This window comes from Laccaria bicolor, genomic scaffold, assembly GCF_000143565.1.
Source record: "Laccaria bicolor S238N-H82 LACBIscaffold_95 genomic scaffold, whole genome shotgun sequence".
Taxonomy (NCBI): Eukaryota; Fungi; Basidiomycota; class Agaricomycetes; order Agaricales; family Hydnangiaceae; genus Laccaria; species Laccaria bicolor.
The window spans coordinates 23,672-51,245 of NW_001889966.1; the positions used below are offsets into that span (position 1 = coordinate 23,672).

At 45.1% G+C, this 27,574-nt stretch overlaps 4 protein-coding genes across 4 annotated transcripts; 1 reads left to right on the forward strand and 3 right to left on the reverse strand.

The window, feature by feature from the left end:
• Window positions 1–1,085: 1,085 nt before the first annotated feature.
• On the forward strand, window positions 1,086–1,510 carry LACBIDRAFT_318553 (uncharacterized protein; the record flags this gene model as incomplete). The annotated part of the gene is made up of 2 exons (XM_001890407.1): window positions 1,086–1,250; window positions 1,310–1,510. The coding sequence occupies 2 exons, from the start codon at window positions 1,086–1,088 to the stop codon at window positions 1,508–1,510; spliced, it is 366 nt and encodes a 121-aa protein (XP_001890442.1).
• Window positions 1,511–2,723: 1,213 nt separating this feature from the next.
• LACBIDRAFT_318554 (uncharacterized protein) lies at window positions 2,724–4,231 on the reverse strand (the record flags this gene model as incomplete). Its single annotated transcript, XM_001890416.1, has 5 exons — window positions 2,724–3,012; window positions 3,078–3,154; window positions 3,217–3,385; window positions 3,443–3,953; window positions 4,006–4,231. 5 exons carry the CDS (start codon window positions 4,229–4,231, stop codon window positions 2,724–2,726), a joined length of 1,272 nt encoding a protein of 423 aa, XP_001890451.1.
• Window positions 4,232–5,052: 821 nt separating this feature from the next.
• LACBIDRAFT_318555 (uncharacterized protein) lies at window positions 5,053–6,435 on the reverse strand (the record flags this gene model as incomplete). The annotated part of the gene is made up of 7 exons (XM_001890417.1): window positions 5,053–5,266; window positions 5,326–5,425; window positions 5,492–5,626; window positions 5,684–5,951; window positions 6,006–6,045; window positions 6,108–6,299; window positions 6,353–6,435. The coding sequence occupies 7 exons, from the start codon at window positions 6,433–6,435 to the stop codon at window positions 5,053–5,055; spliced, it is 1,032 nt and encodes a 343-aa protein (XP_001890452.1).
• A 17,882-nt stretch (window positions 6,436–24,317) lies between these two features.
• LACBIDRAFT_318558 (uncharacterized protein) lies at window positions 24,318–27,332 on the reverse strand (the record flags this gene model as incomplete). Its single annotated transcript, XM_001890418.1, has 21 exons — window positions 24,318–24,532; window positions 24,584–24,706; window positions 24,755–25,104; window positions 25,162–25,254; window positions 25,305–25,391; window positions 25,451–25,660; window positions 25,714–25,863; window positions 25,915–25,929; window positions 25,978–26,031; window positions 26,076–26,141; window positions 26,194–26,253; window positions 26,313–26,360; window positions 26,420–26,443; window positions 26,496–26,549; window positions 26,604–26,660; window positions 26,721–26,843; window positions 26,897–26,935; window positions 26,989–27,078; window positions 27,130–27,147; window positions 27,199–27,231; window positions 27,286–27,332. The coding sequence occupies 21 exons, from the start codon at window positions 27,330–27,332 to the stop codon at window positions 24,318–24,320; spliced, it is 1,956 nt and encodes a 651-aa protein (XP_001890453.1).
• Window positions 27,333–27,574: the final 242 nt, after the last annotated feature.

Sequence of the window (27,574 nt, forward strand, 5' to 3'; positions counted from 1 at the left end):
TGTCGGATTGCCTCAACTCATCTCTTTCCCTGCGGACATAGCATCCTGACGAAGGGCGTGGTCTATGCGATCCTTGGCCTGCCTCTTGTGAATGGCCGTGGCATTTAGAACCTCTTGTCGTAGGCTGGTGCGACCGCTAAGTGACCGGGAGGTGTATAGGTGGTGGACATGTACGGAGGATGAAGTGCCAGAACGCTTAGTTTTCCTGGACCCAGGGGGTTTACCGAGCGTCATGTAAAGGGTGCTTTGAGGGTGCTTTGAGGGTGCTGGGTGCTTGTTGTCATGTCACGTGCAATCAGTTAGAGATTAGTAGAGGCAGACAACCTCCCCTCCCTCTCTCGTTTAGCCCTTTAAGTACTTGTATATATAGCAAGTGCATTAGGGGTACATATAACAATAAATTTGTGAAAGAAAATATTGTGCCCGTAGACCTCAACATTGCAAATGTGTACGTAGATCTGTAATGGCCATATACTTGTACTTGTGGGCTGCGGGCCATTGCTTCGCATGGCAATACGAGTCCTGGTTTTTTTAACTACCACAACAAAAGCTCCAACTACAAACCATGTCAGCGAACCACCGAGTTACAATCAAAAAGCGGAAATCGAATAGTAATCTACTGTCAAAGACCGCCATGACCGCGAATACTTACAGTGAATAAACAAGACCTCAATAAAAGTCACGTGATTTATGCCAACGTTGCAAACTTCCCTCGCTTGTATTTGTCTTCCTAGATCTCTGAAGCTCTCTCTACAAGGGAAGCGCTAAGGCATGTTGCTACGGCCGGTTTCTGAGTGGATGGTCTGCCGCGCGCCGCTTGCGTTACTCTGGACTTACCGTGTGACCTCGAGGGTGTGGCCGCTGTCTTCTTCACCTCCCAGTAGCAAATTGATGGCCGCTGCTCCTCTCCTCGCAAGATATGAAGCCTTTTAATTGGTGCGTTTTCAGTCTGTCTACTCTCTTTCAAGTCTTCTTGAGAGTCTTGTACTGAAATTATGCTTGCTTTCAGTCGCTCTCCATCCTTCAACATGTTGTCTTGAAAACTCAGAACGCGCCCTTTCAAATACCAGCTCGAGGAAATCTGCATGTCGGTGACGCCGGGCACCGCTTTGCCCACGTTCCTCTCACTTTCCACCTCCTTGCCGCCTGGGGGAAAACGCTCTGCCTCTGGCGTGCCTCGGCTTTTACGTCGCTATCACCCTGTTTGGCTGGCATCCCCACTTCCTCTGCGCTGTCTGTTTCTTATAGTTGTGAGTGGATCTTCTTTTGATCCTTATCCAACTTTCTCACCTCTCACTCCGTTTTGAAGATTTCGCGTGCACCTTTGTCGCTCGTTCCTTTGGCTTCCCCGACTTCTCTAGGCCCCCGTGCCCCTTCCTCACCCGCACCTGGTCTGTTGGGCCTTACTGGCATTGTCTCTGGTGGGAGGAACTGTCTGCAATTCGCGAGTTTATACACGCGGCATTTGCTGGACTGCGTCCTGCTCGACTCGCCTGTCGCTTTGGTTTAGCCAAGTGCCAGCGAGCGAGTCGCTGCCGACTTTCCAGCAGGCTCTGACAGGCTTCAACTGGGTTTGCGAATACATTGATTCACTCCAGTCCGAGAGCTCGCTTGACTGCCGCAACAACTCCTCTATTTGGCTCCACCAATTGTATCTTGAAAGGTCAGCTGCTTTTTTGCCTACTGTTCATTTGGTGTATAATAATTGCAGGCTATTCTCAGGTCGGAACAACTGGTTTGCAAAGACGACATTTTGTAGTTAGGCATAACTATTTTACTTGTTCGAAAACGGTAGACAATTCTTCTTCATCCTTCGAGCTGCTTGCTACAGCATATTTTCAATAATGACTGTATGATCAGCTTCCATCTCGGATACGTTATCTGCTGCATATTCCACTGCATCGTCAATCTCCTTTCGTAAGTCATCTACCTCCTTCCTAAAGGTGTCCACCCGGGCCAGTAAGTCGCGCACACGTCTTTTAAGTTTCTGTGCCGTGCTTTTTAAACCGCCGGCTTTTTCTAACGCAGTAGGAAGTAGTGTGTCGATGATGTTGGTACGTCGTTGATGTGCAACCTTGAGACGTAATTTGTGATTTTGTGTACCTATGATAGGGAACGTGTTAGCAATGAACGCAATTTTTTTTTTAGACCGCCAACCTATACTTGTATCTTGCTCAGCGGCGGTAGCTTCAAGCTCCAATTGCAAGTTGTGTTCATCCAAAGCTTCGTCGGCTGTCTTATCTGCCTTTTCAAAGTTTTCGAAGGCCTCGGTGAATTTCTCTGCCGCATTGAGAAGGTTTGTCCAGTCGAAACGTAAGTCATCGACTCTCAGTTCGGAGGCAAGATGCTGTATTTTTTGCTCGAAGATGGATGGGTGGATTTCCATTTCCATGGTAGTTCGGTAATATGGAACGACTTAATGAAAAAATTTTAACAGCACAAGAGCGCAAACATGTGATTGTCAAGGTCTCCCAACGTCATAAATACCAGGTCTACGCACGCGAGCGAGGAAACATGTGCAAATAATCGGTTATGGCGAACGTAAACGCCTTGGGGGTTCAAGTGCATCCAGGGGATCTACATAGTCGATAAACTTTCAAATATAATATTGGTGTTTCAGCGTATGGAATGCTATTCGTCAGGTGCTACTGTTTGTCAAGAAATATGATACAAATACGATACTGTTCGTCAAGAAATATTGTTCGACAAGAAATACAAACTCTTCACTGCTCCTCCTCCACCTCCCTGTTCCGCCCCTCCGGCTCCCCATTCTGCACGGGAAAGGCACCCGAACTCATCTCCACGTCCGCGCTCATCTCACGCAATTCCCTGTCATACCTTGCCAACGTCTTCATTATCATCGCGAAATACACCATCCCAATCACCAAGACCCCCGTGACAGCCACCCGTGGACCCAGACCCGCCGTTGCGTTTAACGGTGGGGAAGAATCGTTCACTGATCCGTCAAGCCAGACGAATGAAATTATGGACGCGAGGAAGAGGAGCATTGACCTGTTAGAATAAAATAAAATAAATAAAGCGTCAGGCCGATGATGGAATCTGGAGGCAAACAATACCAAGACATCGATACCGCCGGCATCGCAAGTAAAACCTGAACATTCCACCATGTAGCGGAACTTGTCCCCCTTACTTCCTACCAGCAGCCGAATCGGTTAATATCCCTTTTCCCCTTTATTCTTGAACACAAACACGCACCTCTTCCCACTTCGACGATCGAAATATGCTCCTCATCGTCCCAAATCTCACCATATATATATATCCATATACAAGACCCATCAACGCGCATATCAAAGAAAGTTGCGCGGTGTTCTTCGTAATAGGGTCGTTGGACGCTTGGGGTATTTGCAATAACGTTAAAATAGCACTACAATGTTATTTATATTTAGCTCTGCCGCACTTAAAAACAGAAAATATAACGCACGATATCAAAAAAGCAGATACGCCGTTCACCATTTCCCAATCCTTCGACAATGAGTCCAAATCCGAATCCGACCCAGCGGTCCTCGAATGATACCACATTGGAAATCTCAGAAGCAATAGATTGTAGTAAATCTGCCTGGGCAACAGACGCGTGGCTTCGCATAATGACTTCACTGTAATTTCATTGCGGTTGTAAAAGCCGTTTGACGAGGAGTTGAAGGAGGGGTTGGTGTTGGTCGTCGGACCTGCGATTGCATCTTGGCCTGGGTTGTCGTTCGTTTCGGAGTCGACAGCTCCAATAGGTGAGGACCACTGGTAAAAATGAGCCCAGCTCGTCGGTATCTGCGGAAGCAACCTAAACGTGTTAACGGACGCAAATCTCTCTGGAACAGGGGAGTTTGCACGCGAACGAGAGGCGGTATCGGAAGTAGTTGGGTATATGAAATTCGATTTGACGCTGATGTTTGGCCGCTCGGGGTCTGCCCCATGATGTGTACTTCTCCCTCTTAACGCTGTATATAACAGTTAACACACGATTAGGACCTTGAGAGGATGGACACGTACCTTGACCGTCGCTCCACGTAGAAGTCAACGATACGCTACCATCCAAAACGCTCTCCCTTGCCATCCCTCTATCTTCGTCGTGTGTATCAATCGAGACGTTGGTCGCGGTATTGGCGTTATTCGATGGGCGTATAGTTCCAGTCATTTCGATACCCAAAATTGCAGGCAACGTCTCTGCTTCTGAGCTCCCTCTTGCGGTTGTCGCGAATACGCGTTCGGTGTCCATTATGTCCGCTTTACGAGCTGTGGCGTGAGCGTGACACAGTATCACTACCTACAGGCGTTGTAGTAACGTTCGCCTGCCGGAGACGCGTCTTCGTCAGCGTGGATAGAGCAGGACGCTTCATTTCGTATGAGGTTCGGCGAGGGATCCTTGCAGCTGTGTATGTAGGCTTATTCCGCGTGTTGCGCTCGGGTTTGGACGCCTTCGCTTTCATCGTTTTCAATATTGCTGACCTCCTATTCCGTGATGAGGGTACGTCGTCATTCTGCCTGCGCTTGATTCCGCCTGTGGGAGGGCGATTTCACTGTAAACAAGATGTGTTGTGAACAGCTATTTATAACGCTGGTCGCTTTCCGCGCGTTTATCTGGATGTACGATACATGAAGAGGGTGTAGAAGTTGTGAAGGATTTGCGGACATGGTCGTTTTGGTGCGCAGCAAGTCTATGCAGATTAGATATATTGCCCCGCAAATCGCATTGTTAGGAAGTGGATAGTGTGGTCGGTGTACACAACGGTCAAAAAAATGCGTTAAATCTGCGAGAAAATCATACATTGGTCGAGAATATAGTCATAAGGTAAGACTTATGGTAGCATGCAATTGGGAAAGCCTCTCCGACTTCACGCATAAGCGCTATCTGCCCTGGCTCGGGTTTCGCATGTCCTCAGACATGTGCGACAGTTTCTTTTCTTGGGTATCGGTCAAATTCACGTAAGTTCAAGAGCTGGATTTGACGCGGATGGTTCCCCCAGACCCGAACATGTGGACCTGGAGATTAGATGCGTTGTGGGACTCGTGTCCGGAGTTGCAGTCGAGGGTAAAAACCTACCAGCGGCCTGTGAAAAAAGTCAAGTAATATTTTAGGTGAATGAAGTGGGCTGGTATATGTCCCTTGAAATCCATGGCATCCATATGCGAGGGGTAAGTTTTACTCATGTGGCTTTCTTTGGTAGGTAGCGCGGAACGGACACACCGTTGTATAAAATATATGCTCCACGATGCGAGTATCGGATATTCATTAACTTGTTCTAAACCTTTGCTAAACCTTACATAAGTTGAGATGAAAATCAGTAAAAGGTTTGAGAAACTTGAACAGACGCAACTTGAAACTCCTTCTTATCACTCTCAGCGACGTTCGCCTGAAGCCCAGAAACCGATTTCCCAGCCGTGCGATGAACAAGGGCGGCTGAGACCGCAGCTGTATGTCCGCCAATCATCAATCACCGTTTCCAAACTTTGATCCTCAAGCAGGAAGGGGACGAACCAGATATGGCAGTGAGGAAAGCAATCCCATCGGACGTAACACTCATTCCATGGCACCAGACCCCTGCTTCACCATCGGAGTATCGTTTGAAATTGCCTTCGTGAGGCGCTTGTGTTGAGACCAAGATTCCTACTGCTGCGTTGAATCGGAATTCTATCAAATAATACTACTCAGGCAAGGAACCCCACTCACCTAGCCTTAGCCATGTGATACTCAATACGGCGAAGGTTGTATAAAACTCAGCACAGCCTCCAGAATCACAAGTCTCGGAATGTCGTTTTTGCCCAGCCGAAACGGGCAGAGCCACAGCAAACCACTTCGTCCAGTCAGGCGATGGGTCCATCGCCTGCAGCGCAATGATATTTTGTGGTGATGATATCAGCGAGCTCTGCCCACCGATGTTTGCGGCCAATGCGATTGATTGCCAAATGCCGAGGACCGTTAGTGTCCGCAAAATGGGCTAGAGAGAGGCACGTTGGTTTCGGTGGACAACAAGAGGTCAGGCGATACCTACCCGTATCAGGGTGAAGCACTGCGTGGGGGCAGCAACATCACTAGGTTAGCCATGAACGTGAGTAAGAGTGAACAGCTTATGACTATGAGGAATAGATATCACCTGATCCACATGCTGGCGAAACGCGACACGCCCATGAATGCAAGCAGAACGGTGCTTGGGTGTGTACCAGCTAGTGCGAGAACGCGAGTGATCAGCACTCGGTCAATATTGGTCTTGTTAGGGCAGATGAAATGGTAAAGCCTCCGATTAATAGCATGATCGTTGGTGAGAACATGATGAAAAAAAACATATCTGAAAAAGATTGAGAATGAGATCCTTGAGATGCGGGTTTGATCGTGACATACTTCGTAGTAGCAGGCGTCAATAACTGTCCATCACCTTCGTCGCGGATGACTCTAAGAAGAACTAAAAGCAAAGGAACACACATAGACGATAATGGGATGGCCTGGATGAATGTCTAGTGGAAAATTTCAGCAAAATGTCACAAAACCAGACCTCTGTAACCCAAATAATAGTGCAAAAAACAAGGACCACAAAGCATCAATTAGCTTCGAAGCCTTCCACGGACTGAATGTTCAAAAGCAGGGCAAAGACAGTGACAGCAATGGCCATAAATATGTGCCTTTTCTTGAGCTTGAACTTGCCAACAGAAGTTGGGATGTTTAGCAGCGACGGCTCAGGCTCCTGAACGAGTGTTGCACCAGGCGGTATCGTCGGATCGCCCTCTCCCCTCCTCTCGCGACCGATCTCCGTTGCCATTTTCATCTTCATTATCCGCTGGTGGAGGGGCGTTGGCGCTGGTAGACGTGATACTGACTTCAGAGCCGAACGTTCTGGTCGTTGTCACCATGACGGTCTTGCGCGTAGTGGCTGTACTTGGAGTTGTGGATGTAGACTCCACGAGGGTAACAGTTGGTCGTTCTGAACAGGTTGTTAGTAGGGAATATTCCAGAGATGCGTGAGCTGAGTTCAAGGGGTCAACGGCTTGGCGGACAAACTGTAGGCTGCAGAGTCAGATGATGTGTGGTGACGGCACGTACTGTAAACCTCAACCGTCAACGACAAGGGAACGGTGAAATAAGTAGCCACAAGAACCCCCCCTCCATCATTCGGGTCGTCTTCGCGACACGCGAGGAAGTCCAGATCACTAAGTGAGAGAGAAAAGTTTCACAGTATATCAGCAAAGACACAGCTAAGAGGGTCAGGACAGATACATTCCTCAACTTCAAGAGACATATTGGCGAGTGAAGCAGACGAAAGGCGGAACGATGACAAACAATGACAAACTTTGAACTGAAAAGTGGACGTCCACTTTTCATTTCAAAGTTTGTCATTGTTTGGTTGGTTCCGTCGGAAAGACAGGTTGCCCAATTGTAAATTGAAGTTCTTGACGCTGGAAGCTACTTGACATCTTGACTGATCTTGAGAGTCGGTGATGGTGACGCAGGCTGAGAAATGTCGCTGTCATTACCACCGGCATCATAGGTCGTCGCCTTGAACAACGATGCAAGGACTTGGCAAGGACCACCAATAAATCACTCATCAACAAGAGTGGCATCCTCTGCGGCTGGTTGCAACCAAAGTTCCGTGATGGACAGGTCTTTGGTTGACCAACGTTTGAGTGGCTTGGTGTAACGATTCTCGCTGACAATGTCGATGGACTTTATGGTCGACAAGCCCCCAGACCTCAGGCCTCGAGCTCTGCCTCTTTCTAACCACCTTGTTCAGCAGGGGTTTCAAAACTTCAGCTTACTTTTAATTGCATCAATCACAACGTCCGTACCGTTCCTTTTCTCCTCCCCAGATTTTTTTTTCGCAGTCGGACTCCTCGCGAGTTCCTTGATCTGTTCGGGGGATTGCGATGGTCGACACCTGAAAAGGAGTCCATGAGCGAGCTCTCTCCCACACTAGGACCAGATAGCTCGTTCAGGACAATGCAGCCAAGTCCAAGCCAAGTAGGTACGTACAGTTAATTATGTCCCTTGACTTCTTGAGGTATGTCAGTAAGCCGTATCACCTTTATTTCACAGCTTATGGCTCTCTCAACGCTAATTGCAGACCACTAATCATTTAAAATCCAACAACGTCCTGCATGATGTGAACAGCGATGGAACCTAGTTGCATGTGCAGGCATGTCTATTCATAGTCACGATGCATGGGTCTTGCTGGAAGGGTACGTCAGCGTTGATCAATATCGGACAAGGTTCGCTTAACAATATATCGGCCTCGTCGTTGATGTGGGCCAGATTTTTGTGGTGTTGATGCATGCAACGTGGAGGGTCGGTGTGGATGTGAAGGACTGTGGTGGTATATGCAAAGACTCAACCAATCAGAGAATATATTGCGAAAGAGGCATGTTTGTCATTGCATGTATTTAACCATGTGTCAGAGGGCTGTGAATGTATATGTGATACTGGAAAAGCGCGCGCTCCATTTTGGCCGTCATGGAACCATATATTCCCGTCCGAAGTGATGATGCGACTGTTGAAATGATAATTACCCGCGTAAATTACACCGTGCAAGGTAAATGTTAATGACCTATTATCGCGAAATAGTTTGAATTTGGTGTCGATGATCAGATCTTCTTGATGGAGCTGTACCACTAACAAGTGGGGTGCGTATAGTAAAATATCAGGCAGCCGAAGCATGACTTCATGGGAACGTCTGAAACATTTTGGGCAACGTCGCCAACCGTTCAAGCGGATTTGAAGTGCTTCAGAAAGACGATGGTGTTGGGTTTGCTGTAGTTCTAATCCTTCAAGTGCCGTAAATTCCCTGATGTTACCAAACATTTGAGTAGTTTTGTAATTGCAATCAGGACAAGTAACAGGCGAAGTAAACATGGAAGGATGACCTACAATTTCCTTGATAAGCTGTTGGATGTCGGTAAAAACACGGCCCTTTGGATATGAGTCGTTGTCATACTCGTACAGTAGTTGTCGCGTGATATCTCTGGCGACTTCAAGGCTGCATGTGCCGTTTTCATAGGCTGCGAAACCTTGCACCACAGTTTTCATATAAACGCTGAGCGAGGACAACTTGATCGTATGTGCCCGTTTGTTTTCCTTCCACATATTATACAGGATTGCAAAGGGTGCGTCGTAAGCGCAACTATATGAGACGGCATCCCAGATAGGACCTACCGGCGAATAATTAGTTATTGTCGTTTCAGTTTGCGTCGTCGTATTGATTTCTTTTTTGGCTTTTTTAGTTGTCGTTTTAGGTTTGATTTTACTTGGATCAGGGATAAAGTTTGAAATGGCGGTCTGGGCATTAATTCTGAGGTCCCATGTGCCATCCTTTTGTATGTCTTTTATTTCTTGATCTGTAGGGCCCCATCTCAACGCGGCAATGCAAGGCAATTGCTCTTTTTTTTCGATCCTTTTCCACAATTGATATGCGCGGACGGTTGGATTTCTCAAGTCTCCGAAGATGCCTTCAGGTAACGTTCCGTGGTAACGCATAGTTGTTACCTCATCGAGTAAAAACAACTCTCTAAATTCCTGTCTGAGGAAACCTGAGATACCTTTCGTTATTTTACGAGCGTCAAAACCTTGGACAATGATAGTGCCATCAGCCGATGCACTTCTGGACAGGCAGGTGTAATAAGATTGAGCGGTCTTGCAATTATTGAGCTCCACAATGTTTAAAGGTCGGGTCTTACCTTGAGCTGCATAATCAGTCATAGAAAAATTGGGCAAGACCATGACTTGTTGTCGAGTTAGGGTGACCATATGATCGTTAGGCAGTAGAGCTTTGACTGTAGAACTCGTTCTTGACATAGGTACGACGTTGAGTGGAAGGCCTGGCAGTTCTACATTTCTCGGTGGATTTACGAGTTTCACGAACAGTGTTTCTAGTACCTTTTTTCCATGATCTCCGATAAAATCATTCCATCCTACGACGATAGCTTCTTGTCCTTTTGTGATGCAGAGTTCTGTAGCGTCGTTTACCCTGACCATGACGGGCATACCTAAACAGATCAACAATTTTCCCGGAATGTGTTCACTGGTACACGGCGATGCATCCCATAAGACACTTTGTAGTCCGATAGCAATGTTTCCCAGGCGACCAGTGTTTCCTGTGGGCGAAGCGGAGTTGCTAAGTTTATCAATGGAGTAGAAATGCTCCAGGCTTTGACCAGTATCACGAGCAAAACGATTGCTACCTATTTCGTATTCTGTCTTTTTGAGAATTCCAGGCAGTTATGATTGACACGTGTCGAAAGCGAGGGTCATTGATTTGAGGTTGATCCTTTCTTCTGCCGGCAATTCTAGTGTTCAAAAAAGCGACATCGCTGTGCGTACAAGCTGCGTATCTCATGTTTTCCAAAGCGGTTCGCAATTTCGCATCTTCAGGAGACTGTACTGTTTGCCTCATATTTTGTTTCAAAATAACAACTGTAGTAAATTGATGCCATAGGATTTTACCTATCGTGCTTTCTTGTGAATTCTTAGAATGTGAGAAGTCTTGGACTTTGGCAACTTCATTGCTATAAAGGGCATGTCCTCTTGCGGGGGGTAGTTGAGCAAAGTCTCCCGCTACGATCATGTTAACACCTCCAAAAGGTTTCTCATGAACATTTCGAACTTGACCTAAACGTGAGCTAATAGCATAGAGCTCATGACATGCTACCATGGAAATTTCATCAATGAAGACATATTGTACGCCTTGCATGCGTATGCGCGCGTCGTGTACCGCTTTCGCCTCGGAAATACGAGGTTGTCGATCTTCATCTTCTTTTTTTGTAATGCGTATACTTAACACCGAATGATAAGTATGACCGTTTAATAAAGCAGCTGCGGTACCCGTAGGTGCTAATATTATAAAACGATGGGCCTCCTTTTTCCGTTCAAACATTTCTGCAATAGCTTTGAGTACTTGACTCTTGCCCGTACCTCCCATACCGCCGAGATACATTTTTAGTTGATTTGGGGGTGCCAAGGAGGAGGCATGGTTAGCGACAATTCGAAAAGCTCTCTCTTGTTCGTCATTTAGTTCGTACTTTATCACCGTTTCATCGATTATGTTGTTATGGATCTCCTTCTGTGCTTTGAATGTCTTGGTGAAATAATTCGCGGTTAACACACATACTTTATCTGAAGATTCATCTGAGTCTATGGGTTGTTGCTCTTCGGACGTAGGCAGATGTGCATTTTTTAGTGTTAACAGTTTTTGCTTTGCTTCGTTAACGAGCGTTTTCCACTGATTTGCGCTACGTAATATTTGTGGCTTAAAATGTGCGTAGGGCTGTATCATATAATCTTTGCATTTGTCGAGCCAACCGCAAGACATCATGATTCTGTCCACATCGGCCATCTGGGAGAGTTTGCGTTGAGATATTTTGCCAATTTCTGGAGCTGTCTCGTCCGTTATATCGTATTCTAAACTGTATGTTGTTCCGCTTTCTGGGTCGTTGGCGAGATCACCTTCACCCATGAAACTATCGCCAATTGAGAATCCTTTATTCGCCGCAACACCTTTTGCTTTCAATACGGCGTGATAATCATCTCTTGCATCATTGCATTCGTACCTCAAGTTGAAGTTACTCATCAATCTTTTTTGTTCGGAAGAAAATGGAAAGGTGGTAAAAGCGTCATGCCAACTTTCGCCTTCTTGTTTCAATTCCTTACCAGTTCTCCAAGGAACAAGAAGAGTGAGCATAGTACAACAGTAAAATTCTCTGTCTCCCTGGTCAGCACGGGGTAACGTGCCTCCAACAAAGTTGGGTATGAAGTTTGTCAATCGATTGGGGTCGCAAGAGACGGCGTGTGTTTTGTATAGAGGATGTTCGGGCAAAAATGCATGTGTCAAGATGTCCAGGGTGTCGTCATCCCTCTCAACTTCTTGAATATCCGCGTCATGTGCCGTTTGCAATACTTCGAGAAATTCTATTTGGGCTTTCTTCGACCGACACTTTGTCACCGATGTCTGCATCCATTCAATGAGAGTAAGGTTTGAGAAAGCTTCAGGTCGATAAATGTAGTCATCTACGTTGGATTTAGCAACGTAGTGGCCTTGTTCTCGCCCCAGGACAACTTTATCCTTGTTCTTAATTTGGTCATCGTCTTGCCTTGGACCAAAAGCCGTTCCATCCTCATATAGTTTCTCAAGGGTGTGAATTCTTTCGTCGTATACATCATGTCGGGCGTCATTTTGATCAACCATTTCGTCATCATAATCGTTATCTCCGTGTTCAACGAGGTCTTCTTCATTACGACAGTCAAACTGACTCGAAACTTTTTGTAACACTTCGCTTGTCGTTCTATTCGTGGCTTCGTCGTTTAATGCGTTATCGTGACCTCCTCCTTTGTACATATGATTGTTGGTAGCTTCGTCGTGATCAACGTTCATATCGTCATTAGTTTCCTCGGGCAAATCGGCATCAACGTTCATATCGTCGTTAATTTCCTTGGGCAAATCGGCAAATGAATCTATCTCTATGCCGCGATCCGCATCGAGGTGAGTGTTCAGCAAATCTATGTTCATCTCTAGGTTATTTTGCTCGTTTTCTTCTGATTTATGATTGTCAAAATTGTCGTCGTTAGATGTTGTATCCCAGGCCCTACGAACCTCGTACACAAAACCTTTCCACCAAAACGTCACAAATTTATGGCTAGTGTAGTGGTCTGGATGTTCTAAAAGATACATAGCAGCCATCGGACTTCCCAATTCGATTTTCGTAGACAGGCTGTTAACAACTTTGAGCAATATCTTTCGAGCGCCTTCCAACGGTTTGACTTCTCCGTCGACAAGATGTGGATTTGATTCAAAAATATCATATGCCGAAGAAAAAATCTGATGCGTTTTCAAGCTCTGCTTAGTGATGTAATCAGATATGTAGGCCACGATTGCTTTGACCGCAGTACCCGATAGCAAACTAGTCACATCAGTGTTAGACCGCATTAAGTACGTTACGCAAGGAGTTAGAGTGTTCATCATGGGTTCCAATTTTTTCATATTGAGATGGCCGTCAACGGGATCTACTTCAGTTTGATGGAAAATTTCTCTAGGGAATCGTGCTTTACAAACTCCATCCTTGTTTAGGCATCCTCTTGGTCCTTGAATATTAGTTTCTGTGGATTCGTCTTGAGATGTATCGTTTACTCCTTTTTTCTTTGCTTTGCTAACGACTTTGACCATGGGAGTACAAGTTCTATGTAGGTTTGAACGAAAGATGAGGTCGTCCACTGTGTTATTGTAACGGTTAAACCAATTTTTAACCGCTAGACATTGGAAACAGTCATTGCAGTTTTCACGGGTACACAGAGAAGGAGGCATATCTGGGAAAGTTTGTGTTGGATCTCGATAGTCGGTAGGTACGTCCGGCGCTATGTCATCGGGTTTTAAAATAGCGTGAATTCCCTGCTTTGTGGATTTGACTATAGGCACTTTCGCTTTAACATTGTTCATTGTGCCTGTTAAGAATTCTCCAACATGTGAACCTTCTAAATATGTTATTAACGCTTCCTGAAAGGGCCCGTCAGCAGCCATCAGACGGTCCCTAATTTCCTGAGGAGACAATGCACCTTTTATCCAAAGCAACATATGAAAGTGTAGCGTCAGACGACCTTGTTGCTCTACAGTTCCGTAATATGCCAAAGTATCGCCATATAATCCGCGATCGTTTGTGCCCACACCCAAGACGTGTTTAATGAAGCAAGAGATCATGACGTGAAAAAATTGCGCAGCCGCTACAGGGTTCTTACTGACAAGACGATAACGTTCTTGCGAAGAACGCAGATCAGGGCAGAATTTGACTTGTTCATCAGCAAAATAAAGACAGAGAGGGTGCCGATTGTCTGCCGGTGAAAGTGTGATAAACCACGTAGGAGCTCCTTTAAAAGTGATAGTGGACCATATTTCATTTCGCATGTGCTTTTTGTTTGTCAAAGATCCCTTCACGTGGCCGCCAATATGGTCTATAGATTCTAAAATGGAAAAGCAAAGCTTTTCCTCATTAGTTTCCGGCTTGACCCTTTCGCCTCCTTTCAATCTTTCAGCGATGTTTTTCAAAACATCGGGTTTGATTTGTTTCAGTTTTTCAGAAATTTCGCCAAATTTTTGTCTCTTTGCTAGAAGAAAACTACCGGTTACACCACCCTTGAGTTGCTCATGATTGAATGCAACGATGGGAAAATACACATCGGTTTGAAATCGCTTGTCGTGATACAATAAGAAATGTTTTTTGATCTTCATTTCCGAATTTTTGTTTGTATGCCTAGCTTGTCCAATACCTCCTAAACCGTACGGAAACAACCATGGAAACATTTGGGGATACGCTTGTGGATTATCGTACATAGACTGAGGAACGGAGTCGTGACCAATCCCCAATGTTTTACCCTCGCTTTCAAGGTGAAGTAAAGCTGCAGCTTTCAGGGCATTCATTGTCATGTTGGAATACTCAAGACCAGTGAGCCCGTGAACGGTGAAAGAGCAGTCTCCTTCTTCAGTACCATCCTCTTCTTCCATGTCATGCACACTCATAGCGGATGCAAGTTTATTGCTAGAACCCTCCGATGTTTTACGATAATCAACATAGACCGGAACGCCGCTCAGAGGATAAGTGTTCAAATTTTCGGCGGATATTTCTAGATCTTCGTAATCTGCATGATTCAGTTTAAGCCATTCTAAGGCTGCAGCCACTTTGTTCCTGCGAACCAACATGGGTGTTCTTTCAAAATCTTTGTCACAGGGTTGGGCACTTCCAGTAAACACGAATGCTAAAACTTGATCAAGTTCCTCTCTTGATGGGGGAAGTTTGTGGTATACTTTCAATGTCGGGTTAGAGAACATGATGACATTTGCCGTCATCTTTACTCTACCAGAGGCTACCCGCACCAGACAACGGTTGTGTCGAACACGAGCGATCAGAAGTTGCTCAGCAAAAGTCAAATTTTGTAATTGAGGGGGAACGTCTCCTATCCAGAGACCATTTGCAAGAGCATATTTCGGAGTTGTCCCTTTCATGAGACTTGCTTCGCAACTTTCGCACACCCCTGTGCATTTGCCGTCTAGTACAGGTCCCTCAATATCACAAATAGGGTCGGAAGCAGACTGACGTTCTTTCCTCGTCACACCATACTCAATAAGCGGACTCAAGGAGCAGTCCAAGTCTTTGATATTTTTCAATTTCGACAATAACGTAAGCTCGCCACAAACAGCACATCCAGCTTGTTCGAAATTGACCGGTCTCATATCGCGACAAAACCCTGAGGTTATGCGATGGATGTCTTTCTGTGATGGTGGCTGTGGGGGGAAGTGGGGATTCGAGACGGTGCTCAATGGAACTGAATTATGTCCAGCCGACTTTTTGAATACTGGTTTTCGATTTTTGCGAATGTACTTGGGAGAATTTAGTAGATTTCTGAGTTTTTTTTGTCTCAAGGGAGCCTTTACGTGTTTGACATTGTCTGAAGAGTAACAGAATAGTGACGTGTGACTTTCGCATACAGAGCAATGATGATGTTCGAACAATAATAGTTTGTCGGGCTTCTTGAGGCGCGAAGGCAGTTTGATACCATGCATTTTTGCCAAAGCGTCGAGGTCTTGCGTGTTCAACAACTTTCCAACAATAGTAAGGGGCAGATCGCACGTGAATGATGTCGCATCTCGTCGCATGCATTCCTCTGCGATGTCCAACTCGCAGTAATTGATAAATTCAAATGAATCTGCGTCACAACCCTCTAGTCCTTTGTGCGATGACACAAATTCTTTTATGTCGATGCCTAAGAGGGTCCTGACAATGGATCGACCGCCTCCTATTTGACTAGATGGAGTTGAGTAATCTTCAAATATGTTCCTACGTTGGCGATCAAAATAATCTCCCAGAGCATCAGCTATGACGTTAAAGGGTGCATATTGGCATTCGGACCAAGTTAATAAGATGGCGTGGCGTATGGGCTGCCAAATGTTTGTAAGACGTATGTCGCGAAATGTTAGAGGGCCGGGACCGCAAATGCCAATAAGCATAACGAAATCATGCTTTGTTATAGAGTTTCGGCAGAGATTTAATTGGCATATCCACGACAGGCGTTTTACCCGGGACAGACGTTGCCAGGTGCAAACATACTTGAACTGAAAACGTGTAATCATCCTAGATTTCGAGATTCCGCGGAGTATACGTTGAGAAAAACGACCCCAGAACAGACGGTATTTGTTCATCGTGAATAGACGCCTGATATTATCAAAAGAAGCGCGATGTGTATCATTTATCAGGAAGATATCATTGGTCGTGTTGGGAATAACTCGAGAGACACAATGAACATCACATCCCATTTTCTTACCCTGGCGGGGAGGGTGCAAGATATTGTAGGAATGAGAGTAACGGGTATCGGTTATCATGTAAGCAACTTTTGGCACGATTGGCAACGGGTGGAGACAGTTGTAGAAATGGTTGCTCCAGTTGGAGTAAGCAAGAGGAGGAGGACGGACGACCGATGGTTGTTCGTCTAACAGTCAGGAGTTAGGCACGTTGTTTTGCCAAATAGTAATGAAACGTACATTGAACAGTAACACCGGTTGTCTGAAGGGCCATGCAAATCCATGAGACCAGTAACAGTGCCAGCATTGACATGGTTCGAGGAGACATGAGGGCGGAGAGTTGAATTCGTTGTTGAACGTTATTGACATGATCGATAAAATTTCGACCACAAATAACCCAAAATAACTCTTTCTTGCAAATTTCATAGCCAGTTTACCACCCCAGTTTGAGACATGTTGGCCGTTATCAAGGTGAGAATCTTGAAACGATAGGCAGTTGATTTGTTTGATTTCATTTGACATGATAAGCGTCACGTGAATCAAGATGGCATATTGGACAAACTGGCCGAAGAAACGATCGAGGAGATTATAGAATGCATGGACTTTTTGACCATGAGAAGTCTGTCGCAAACCTGTCGATTGCTTCGAAAGATGATGGCGAGGCATCATTTATACCTCGTTAACAAATTGTTACGACGTTTTCACCTGAAGCCCGACAAAATCATGTCCATATTGCAGATGACGGGTGGCGTAATATCGGGATCATCGGCACTGTTCGTTATGAAAATTGGCACTTTCATACCAGATGACATCGATTTTTTCGTCAACAAGTTCAACGAAAGAAAGTTTTTGCGATGGATTCAAGCATGGAGCGACTACCGTCTTGAGGAGCCAGTGTTTCGATTGGACGAGATCTACCCCACGCGCATGTTTATGACGGTACATCGCCTTACGATTGAAGGAAAGGCAGGCAGCATGAACGTTGTTGTCTCTAACACAAGCAGCGCCATTCAAACCATTTTCGACTTTCACTCCACCGTTGTGATGAATTTCATTAGCCCATATGGAATCGCTTGTGCATATCCTCGACTCACTTTCAGCAATCGAGGTCTCAAGAACCCAGGAATCCAATCGCTGCCTAATTTGAAGAAGTGTTATAAAAAATACCAAGACAGAGGGTTCACCATTGTCTCGTCTCTCCAAAGACTGAGAGGCTTTAACGAACACGATTGTGGTGTTGATCCATCCTGCGGTCAGACAAGCCGTTCAATTAGAGACGGACATGTTCTCTTTGTCGATCTTCCAGGTTACATAGGCAAACGACACATTCTTCCACGAGGCGAGTGGATGGAATGGAAGCTTTCTGTCGGACACTACTGTGTCCGCGTAGAGAAACGTTCTCCTGGTCATACCTTCTCTCAAGGAGGACGGACGGGTACGTGCATTCGGAATTTTTGAAAACCGCAGCGTCCTTATTTGCCGTCATCAGTGAATGGAATGCTTGAGAATGACGCAGACGCATCAGTCACCGCCTAGGTTAGATTAGCGTCCAGGTAGAAACAATCGTACTCGAGTGGAAAATCCAATCGAGTAAGATGTATTGATGTATGAGTGTTAGAGACGCAGACGCGTCAGCTGCTCCCTAGTATCAGATTCCAGGTACGCAATCGAGCAAGATGCATCACTGTACGAGTGATAAAGATGCAGACGCATCAGCCCCGGCCTACGTTCGAATAGCGTCCTAGGTTCGACGATATTCGAGAGGATTGAAGGTGTAGACCCGTCAGCTGCTCCTTAGGCTCCACGGTGAAAGAGTCGCACTCGAGAGGAAGGTTGACGGCCGTAAATGTATTTTCTTCCAGGTGGTTTGCGGTCGTGGGACTGATTGTCCTCGCGACATAGTTGGCAATGCCGTGCTTGAATTGAAACGCGCAGAAACTGACGATTATGACTGGGGCGAGAGAGGCGAATTTTAGTCCTCCTGTAGGTTCTTCAGGTAGTAAGATGTATCAAAAAAATAGTGAAAAAAATGCAGACGCATCAATCGAGACCCAGGTTCAAATAGCTCGAGTAGGATGCATCGATGGATGTGATTGATAACTTCGACCAAACAATGATAAATTTTGAACTGAGAAGTGGACGTCCACTTTTCAGTTCAGAATTGATGCATGTTTGTCTAATACCTTTTGTTCAAACAACAAAAAATAAGGATGCGGGCCAGCTCGGGGCAATAGATACAAGACTGGCTATGTAAGGGATACTATGTTATTTGTATGTACGATTGAACTGCAGACGATACAGTCCTACAAAAATTATCATTAGATTTGTCATTTTCACTATTGTATCATTAATTGGCTGTAACCGTTGGGCGCATGCCAAAGAGAATATCGGCATCTTGAAAATTATTCAATGTTAGTTGAGAGTATAGTTGTGATGTTACATACATGTTCGTTTGACTTTCTTATGCTTATGGGTCGAACCTTTGAGGTCTGCAATGTATTCTCCGGGGAAACGAACTCTGTCAACAGTCTTATTCGTCCCGACCAAGTGATATTGATCGCCTGGATTTTCACCGGTTAAATCAACTGTTTGGACGTTTGTTTAAGCTGACAAAAACATCTCAAGAAATTGACACTTACAGGCGGAGCACGGAATTGGTGTCGAAAGATGACGAATTGAGTATTTCCCACCACTCCACTCGAAGGTATCAGGTTCCCGCTTCAATTGAACCATAGCTTCTTTGAAGTGGATTGATCCAGCGATAGCTAATTGTAGTTCGTGGTCGAATTTGAGCATAGTACAGTCCCTAGCTCCTCGGATCCCTTGGTTATATCCTTTTTTTTTCATACTGAACAAAGCGGCTGCGTGTTGCACGAAAAATGGATAATAAAATTCCTTGGGTCCATCGATAGCAACGTCAGAGTCATCAACCAATTCGAAGTTAGAGAAGAAGAAGTGGAGCAATTGACGGCTTTTTGCACGTGCATCGACATATTGCAAGAGTAGAAGAGACGGAAGCCCGGGATCAGCCCGCAAATCAGAATCGTGATCGCTGAGGTTTGTTTCGACACAGTATGTCTGATAATCAACGACATTGAGCAACTCCACTGCGATGGCTAAGGTGAAAACCACCAAAATGTCGTCAAAGCATTCGAGGTTTGGTATATGATTGGATAGATAGCCTACAAAGGTTGAACGTTAAACTGTAACTGCAAAGAATAACGTATTGAATAGCGCTTACCCGTGACCTTTTCTTCAAGAACAAAATGTCGGTGCCAGAGGTACATTATACGGATTAACAGTAACCGGGAGGGATCATGGTTTGTGTTAGTTATTACGCCCCCTAAAGCCCAAGTGCGGTATAAACCAATAACGGTCTCCCCTAGGGTAGAGAGACAATAGAAATGTCCTCCCTTGCATATCGACGGCTTGACAGTTACAACCCAATGCGGCGTTTGGGGACGCATACGTCTGACAACATCGTAAATATTGAGGATCAACGTAGGTAAAATAAAGACTTACAATCGCATCCCTGGTTCCAATAATATGCCTTCGAAGCACCATATATTTGGGTCAGGTCTTTCCATGCACCATTTCTCATCACAGTATAAATCAATTTTTCCGTTGTCTTCACGGTTTCGAGGACGAGCGACGATCCAGTATTTACCACCGACCAGTACGTCTACGGTGGTGCAGAACCCATCCGAGTCGATGTGACCATAGTGCAAAGCACCATAAGTAGCAACCAGTCCCCAACGGAGATGTCGCGATGGCAAAGACGCAGTCTCCTCATTGCAGAAAGGAAGTCGTTCGGTGGCAATCCAAGCATGGAGATCCGTTGATAGGGCATCTGGTGAAATATCGCTTGCGGGCAACGGAAAGTCTAATGCATTCAAAATGTGACCATCGTCATTCGGTCCCGAAGAGCCCTTGAGTATCATCTGATTCAACGTTCCCTGAACGAGACGTTTACTGTAGTCTCCGTCCTTCACCAAAATACTTTGATCTGCATATATGTATCAGTTATTGATATTTTAACGCAGATATATCATAGAACACTAACCTTGCATATCAATGACAGCATCCAAATGTGCGAGTCTACTCAAAGTATCTTCGTTCCAAGCTGCCTTTCCAACCGAACGTCCGGTTGTAACGATATTTTGAGTCGCAAAGATTTTAAGGGCCGTAGCATCGTCTAAATTCTCGAATTCTGCCTCGGTCATTGTGATAAAGCTTGCAGCTTCTGGTCGCGATATGTGAGGAGGTAACCCGTCAATATAATCTTTGACTACGAGGTCCATCAAGTTATCAAAATTGTCGATATCGACCTGATGCTGCGGTCATGTTATTCGTGTTGATAGCAGCTACATCTGATATACTTACGTGGAATTCAGGCTTGTATTTGTGAAGATTGTGCAATGTGGATCCATAGAGAGCGTACTCCTCAGTACCGACGCATTTCTAAATGAAGTTGCATGAGAAGGGGATAACGATTGTAAATTTGATAACGTACAGGCTTAAAGCTGTCAAGTTTCAATGTTTTTTCAGGGGCCGATGCCTACGAATGAGTCAATAAGAGCATTCATCCAGCGACAGACGCATACCGTGACAATATCTAAATCAATTCGACGACCTAGGATCGTGCCAGAATAGATGTATGAATCTTCTTCGCTGACGTACTTTCTTTGAAAGGATTGTTGAGAAGGAAAAGTCGAAGAAGAGGCATGCGATGAATCGCGGAAGAAGGTAGAGTCGGTAGGTGAAATCAGTTTATCTGATAACGTTTTCCTTTGACGTCTTGTACGAGGACGCCTTTTACGTTTTTTCGGCGTGACTGCCTTTGAGTGTTTGGGGTTCAATCGGGATGGACCGTGATCTGAGTCGGTGTCTGATTCGGAGGAGTCGTCGGTTGGAACAGAATCTTCTTGAAGGTTACGTTTTCTCTTCAGCGTGACTGATTTTGCATTGTTCGACTTCGATACGGGGGAATGATGGTCTGAGTCCTCCAAATCGGTTAAATCGCTATCTGCTTCAGAGTTTTGCGAAGGACTGGGTCGAACGCTGGTACTGATTTTTCCGGGATCGACATTCACACAAGGGGACCGCTGCTCAATAAGCGCTGTTTCGGTGGCGCGAGGGACTGCAATGGAGGAAACCATATTAGAAGAGGGTAATGTAGATGCATTCCCTCCGTTTTCGGCTTGGCCATTCTCATCCACGACCATAGCGCCCGTATTGGAATTATAGACCTCGTTGGAACCCCGATCTACTGAAGAACAATCGGCTCGTTCGGTTGTGGATGGTAGAGGATTAGCGACGACGGTAATGTCCTGTGTGGTTTTTGCTGGGTCGTGTGCCGGTGCAATTAAAGCGGGTTGTTGCAATTCGACGGGGTTTGGCTGAGACTGAGAAGAAGTAGCTGGAATGGATAAACCCGGGACCAATGCTATTGTCGAAGGAGGGCTTTCATCGATATCCATGTGATCTATAGGGCGAGTTCCCGGTAAACAATCAATTCGTTCGGTACTGCTTAGTAGACGATCTGCGAAGAGCGGTGTGGCTGTATTGTGTTCCGCTGCAGCAAGGGAGTAATGTTGCAAATCGTTGGAGTTTGGCTGAGACTGAGAAGGAGTAACTGGAATGGTTGAACCAGTGATCAATGCTGTCGCCGAAGGAGTCCGATCGTCCCGGCTTTCAACGGTAACCACATGATCTATAGGTCGTGTTTCGTGGAGTTGGACATCCGCCAAGCGAGCGTTGACCGAACTAGCATCTGTAGTCTCCATTTCTGCAAGAGGAATAGGAGGGTTTTGGCTTGAAGTTTCCTTGGACGAAATGACTTCTACAATCGGTGAAGCGGAATCGGTCGCCGTTTGCGTCGTCGACGAGGACAAATTCGTGTCAATAGGTTCAAGAGGTGCGGACGTTACTACCAGTGGCCAACCAACGGGAATTGCGCCTTCGATATCTTGACAGTACATGTTGTCGACAACTTTGTCGTCTCCGTCGCCATCTAAAAACATGAGATCACAATAATGAAAAGTCTAGCAAATAGAAACACACCTGGCTTGAACCAACCACATATTTCTTCATTGGCTTGTTGAAGACGACCCCAGGGAACCTCAATTAAGAATTGTTCCAGAGCATTCCATGCTGCAATCTTGCCTTGCGCGACGTTCAAGAGCACTTTCCACAGGAGCTTTTCCACCTCTATCAAAAGGGATGGTTTTTGATTGCCTAAGGCTTTTCCCGTCTAGCGATAACTGATGTGAACATATGTATCAATGGTCCAAAAATTAGGCATACGAGAAATAGTTTCATCCTGTCCAGTTTCCCGCCGTTATACCACGCTTTGGTAGTCAGCAATGCTAACGGTGAGACAAACGTGCATATATCAATGCAAAATAGGAGAGTGGGCGCTTCATTTAAAAGTGTATTGATCGCTTTCAAATCGGACTTGCCGTCGTTGAAAGAACTGTCAAGAATGATATGATGTTCTAATGACTATGTTAGAAGAAACGACATACATTATGAAATTTTTGATTTTATTTCTCTCTTCATTATCAGAGGATTGCAGTGCCTCCTCATTGACACGAAGATAACCCTACTAGCATTTAGCCTTCGTCGATATGTTAACTTGGCTGCCCGTACCTTCCAGACTAGACGAAGACACAACGCAGCAGCTTCTATGTTTGCAAGTGCTCCATGTACTTGGGTTCTTGATATAGTTTTCGACAAAGACTGTATCAATCCAAGCTCTATCGACTGTGGACAGGTCTCGCTTGGTAATTCCGTATTGAGGGAAGTTTGATTGAATTTAGCTTTGAATTGGGTGACGAGCTTGACCCAATCGTGTAATGGGGACCATCCCTACAATGAAGCATGAGAAGTATATGAGACTAGTGGAGATTGACGTACTTTGAACTTGTTAGTGTAAATAGGCCGACGTCGATGTTTGGGAACCTCAACCACATAGCCATTATGGAGTGAGCAATCATTCATTGCTCGTACCATTTTGTCAATGAGGACATATTGCAAAACGAGATCCAAGAAAACGCCCCTACGCTCCAAAGAAGGAAAGTGTTGCAGAGCGTTCTTAACGTTGATGTATTTGAACATGCGACTGGAATGGTTTTCCTCTTCTCCTATTAATAGAGACCGTTTAACCGCTTTCAGTCTCGGTGTCAACCGGTTGGCAGATAGCAGAGTATGCTCCGTCTCTTGGAGGGCTGATATGAATGGCTAAACCATAACATAAGCGACCACACACGTCACGAAATAATGAAAACGCACCATACTTCCTAATTCGCCCAAAAGAGGCTCTAGCTCGTTTTCCAGCACAAAGCGGCCGTCATCCCACGGAATTGTTAATAAGAATCTGCTTTGGTTCCGTAGGGTTTTTTGTGACATCGCAATCTTTGAGGATTTGTTGGATTAGCGAGCAGAAGGTTCGAAACGATTGTCTGACAGGGAATCCCGGTAGACAAGCACTTGGATTTCTATGGAGCCGATAAAACGGAATGACTGTCTGAAAGGGAAACCCAGTAGACGATCGCTTGAGTTTTGGTCCGGTCGAAGCGCCTGAGACTCCGGCCCGTTGAAGGAGAAAAGGTAGGGTAGATTATCGTTGACACTAGCGAGCCCATTATATGAAATCAAAAAGCGAAGACTAAACTGGGAAGCCCAGCGGACGAACGTGTTGACTCACGAATATGTTACTTGTGAGCGTAGCGAGCTTTGAAAATTTGAACGTTAAACTTTTCCTGAGCCTGCGAGTTGTACGACTGGGTCCGAGAACCTGGAACAAACAAGCGACAATTTTAAACTGAGAAGTGGACGTCCACTTTTCAGTTCAAAATTTGTCATTATTTGGTCATTGTTCGAACACAGAATCAACAATACATTAATTCAGAATACGTTCGTTTCTACCATAGGTCTGCCGAGACTCAGAAGTCTGATGTAGTGGGTAACTGACCAGCAGCTTCGCCGTTTTTATATATTTTTTTAAATCTAAAACAAGAGAGAAACTACAAATGCCCTCGCCACTCAATCTTCCGGACAACCTATCAAAATCACCCACTGGATGTTGCAACTCAGAGAGTAATTCCCTGTTTTAGACTTGTATACAGATGTTGTGTAACCAACAACAGCAAAAGACCCGTATGGAATTTCATCATCGTAACGGTCGAGGATCTTGTCCAAATTGTTGAGATTGTGAGCTGTATATTCGAAGTTAAATTTCCGCCCGTCGTAGACGGGTACTATTTTAAAAAACTTCAGTCTATGCCGAGAACATAACACTGAAAACTTACTGATTGCATCAAAATCCAAGAAGAAAGTAGCCGAAGTCTTAACCTTTGGCTGACCGCGCTTCGTAGAAGGACTGACGCTGCTGTTAAACATGCCAGACGGTTGTTTACCGGGTGAAAAGCCGGCTTCAAAGCAATCAGTACAGGTGTAAACGTGATACGCTTATCACTTACCACCTGTTCCTTGACTTTTCGTAGAGAAAAGTAAAGAATCTTTCTCAAGTTGCGCATGTAGCTCCTTCTTTCCGAAAGCCATACATATGAAGCCGCAAAAACGATCCCATTCCTGAGAATGAAGTATACCCGAGATGGATTTCTGGCGTAAACCCCGTTCCGGTGGATTTTGCAGATTTGATGCAGTCACGAATACACTGGACACATTGATAGCCGGCTGATTCTTTATGTGAAGATGTAGGCGTTCTCCGTCTGGTGTCGCTTTATATGCGGAGACATCCAGAGGGGACGCTCTCGATGGGTTAACATAGCGGCCAGATAAATCGAAACGGATGGCGTTAACACAATTACTAAATTTGCGTATTTCAGGTCATGGTAAACAGTCGACAAATGAAGTTAGCACTCACTCAAATAACATATGAGGGCAGTAAGTTTCCCAAGCGGATAACATAATTTGACCAGGACCTTTTGCATTGCTCCATGAGATCAGAATGCCACGACTAAAAGTTACTAAGTAACGATCAATAGACAGAAAGATAAATGAACTAACTTTAAGTTTGGTAACGACGCGTAGTCGTCTGCAAGGTAAGCGTCTTGGAGTTCCATCTGGGTAACTTCACAAGAGACAGGCAAAGACCTAACATTGTAAACAAGTTGGGAACGTATGATGTCAATGAATTGAAACGTTAGACTCACGTTAGCCTCAATGTATCCACATCACTTAAATGAACAACGTTCGCATTGGATGTTGATTTCTTTTTCTCGGCAAGCATGTCAGCGAATGTTTTAGGAGGATTATCCGAGCGATGTTTGGTGACATCGTGAGATTGACTGCTTCCCTCGCCCGATTTGAACGATGCTGATTTCGATGGACTGACGTCCGCGATACTTCGTTTGGTTGCCATCCTGAATGAATGTTAATGAGTATTATCAACCTACCGCATTCGAAAATGACTTACTGTATCTGTCTCGCCTCTTCCTCTTCAACGTCAGACTCGTTATCCGACTGCTCTATTAAAGGAGACTGAAAGCGCGCTTTGGCTTTCCCTTTATGACCTAAGGGCGACTTGATTTGTTCACGACCGATTTGCTCGCGATCTTCGTCCCCTCTGAGGTACAGTTAAGCCAAATACGATAAGGGCCTGAAGAAAGACGCTTACACGGCCTCATCGTCTCTATAAAACGATGAGTTATGTGAGAAATTCAAAAGAGATGGTACTCACATGAAAGGATCGGCTAAGTCGTATTCATCCAAATCGCAATTCTCCCCACCCAAACTGATATCATTAACCATAGGTTGTTGCTGAAGTGAATTACATACGCTTCACGTTCAGAGCTTGTCTCGTCAAGTTCTTCTTGGACGATGGATACATCTTTGATAGCGGATCTTACAAAAAAGGAGATCAGTAAGTTGCAACAATGTTAGAAGCGACCCATACCGAGATTTATATGATCTTTGTGCATCTTGTTGCGAACCAGCGCGATTAAAGTTGATGTCGCTGATACAAAGGCAGAGATTCTAAGTGATTGTTAAACAGTAAGTAAACGTAATACTTACTGTTTATCGCCGACGGCAGTAACGCGTGACCGTACAGCCTTCGACGGTCTGTATGAAGCCTCATAATCAGAAAGTTTCTTGATACAGCAGGATAGCTGTGAACATACGAGGCACGTTTAGGGGTTTTTACACTGATGGAAATATTAACGAAACGCATCGAATAGAGGGAGGCATCTAACTCACACGTCGTCGTCGCTATTTTCGTTTGAAGCTGAAGACATCTTGGTTTTCTTGGAGCTTGAATCGGAGGTAAGTAGATTATCGCAAAGGAACTTAACCGGTGGAACTCACGGAGTCTCTGGGTTGACAACAAAATTTCCCTCTGGATCCAATACGCGCTTTTTATATCTATACAGAATGACATCAACTTGAACGGCCGTGGCAAGAAAAAGGATGATAACGACGTACATGCCGAATGCGCTTCTGGTCCTTACAGGTGTATCATCCGGAATAGGTTTCTTGGAAGATTGAATTCTAGACTTCATTGTCTGTCCCCGAAACATACTATCGTCTGGATCTAGTTCCGGTGTTCTATCCAGATAAGGCCCTTAGACAAAGTAAAGTGCAAGAAGCCAAGTACGTACTTTTGTTCTCCTTCGGATGAAGTGACTTCAATAATATCGCTATCAGAGGTTCGTCAGCTTAGAAAATTGCGGTAAAGGTGCACTACAGTCACTTTTTAATCGGCTTGATTGCATTAGACCGTGAACTCCGCGAAGAACTAAGCCTCAGTGTAGGCTTGACAAGTATAGTCAGGGGAGGCGACCTAGCAAAACATCAGTTGAATACGCATAGCTTCAAGGGAGCAGATTCTCACTGAGACCATTCTATTAAACTAAAAGAGGTATCGAGCATTCATTCTAAAGGAGTGAACGTGAACGCTTACTTCGATTCTTCCGTTGCAGCATCGACAGGTTCTCTATAACATGATGAAATACTGCGTAATGAAAGAAGCTTTAATAAGTTTGCTGACCGTTTAACGGGAACCGGCCTTCGCTTCTGAGGAGACTTTGGAGGCATGATAGGCAGCAAAAACTCAATGAGGGAAAAGGGACGTCGGTGAAAGTTTGTTCAATCCCACATTTTATACCACGATATTCGGATAAAAGATATTCGCAGAAAGGGTACGACAACCTCAGTCTCTGCTCGAATTGTGTATGTGGTACTGTTATTCTCGATCGCTAAAACCTTTCTATTGACTTCACCGAATGAAAATTTTCTATTCATTCTTGTGGGATAGCAATAAAATTGTATTGGTTTCT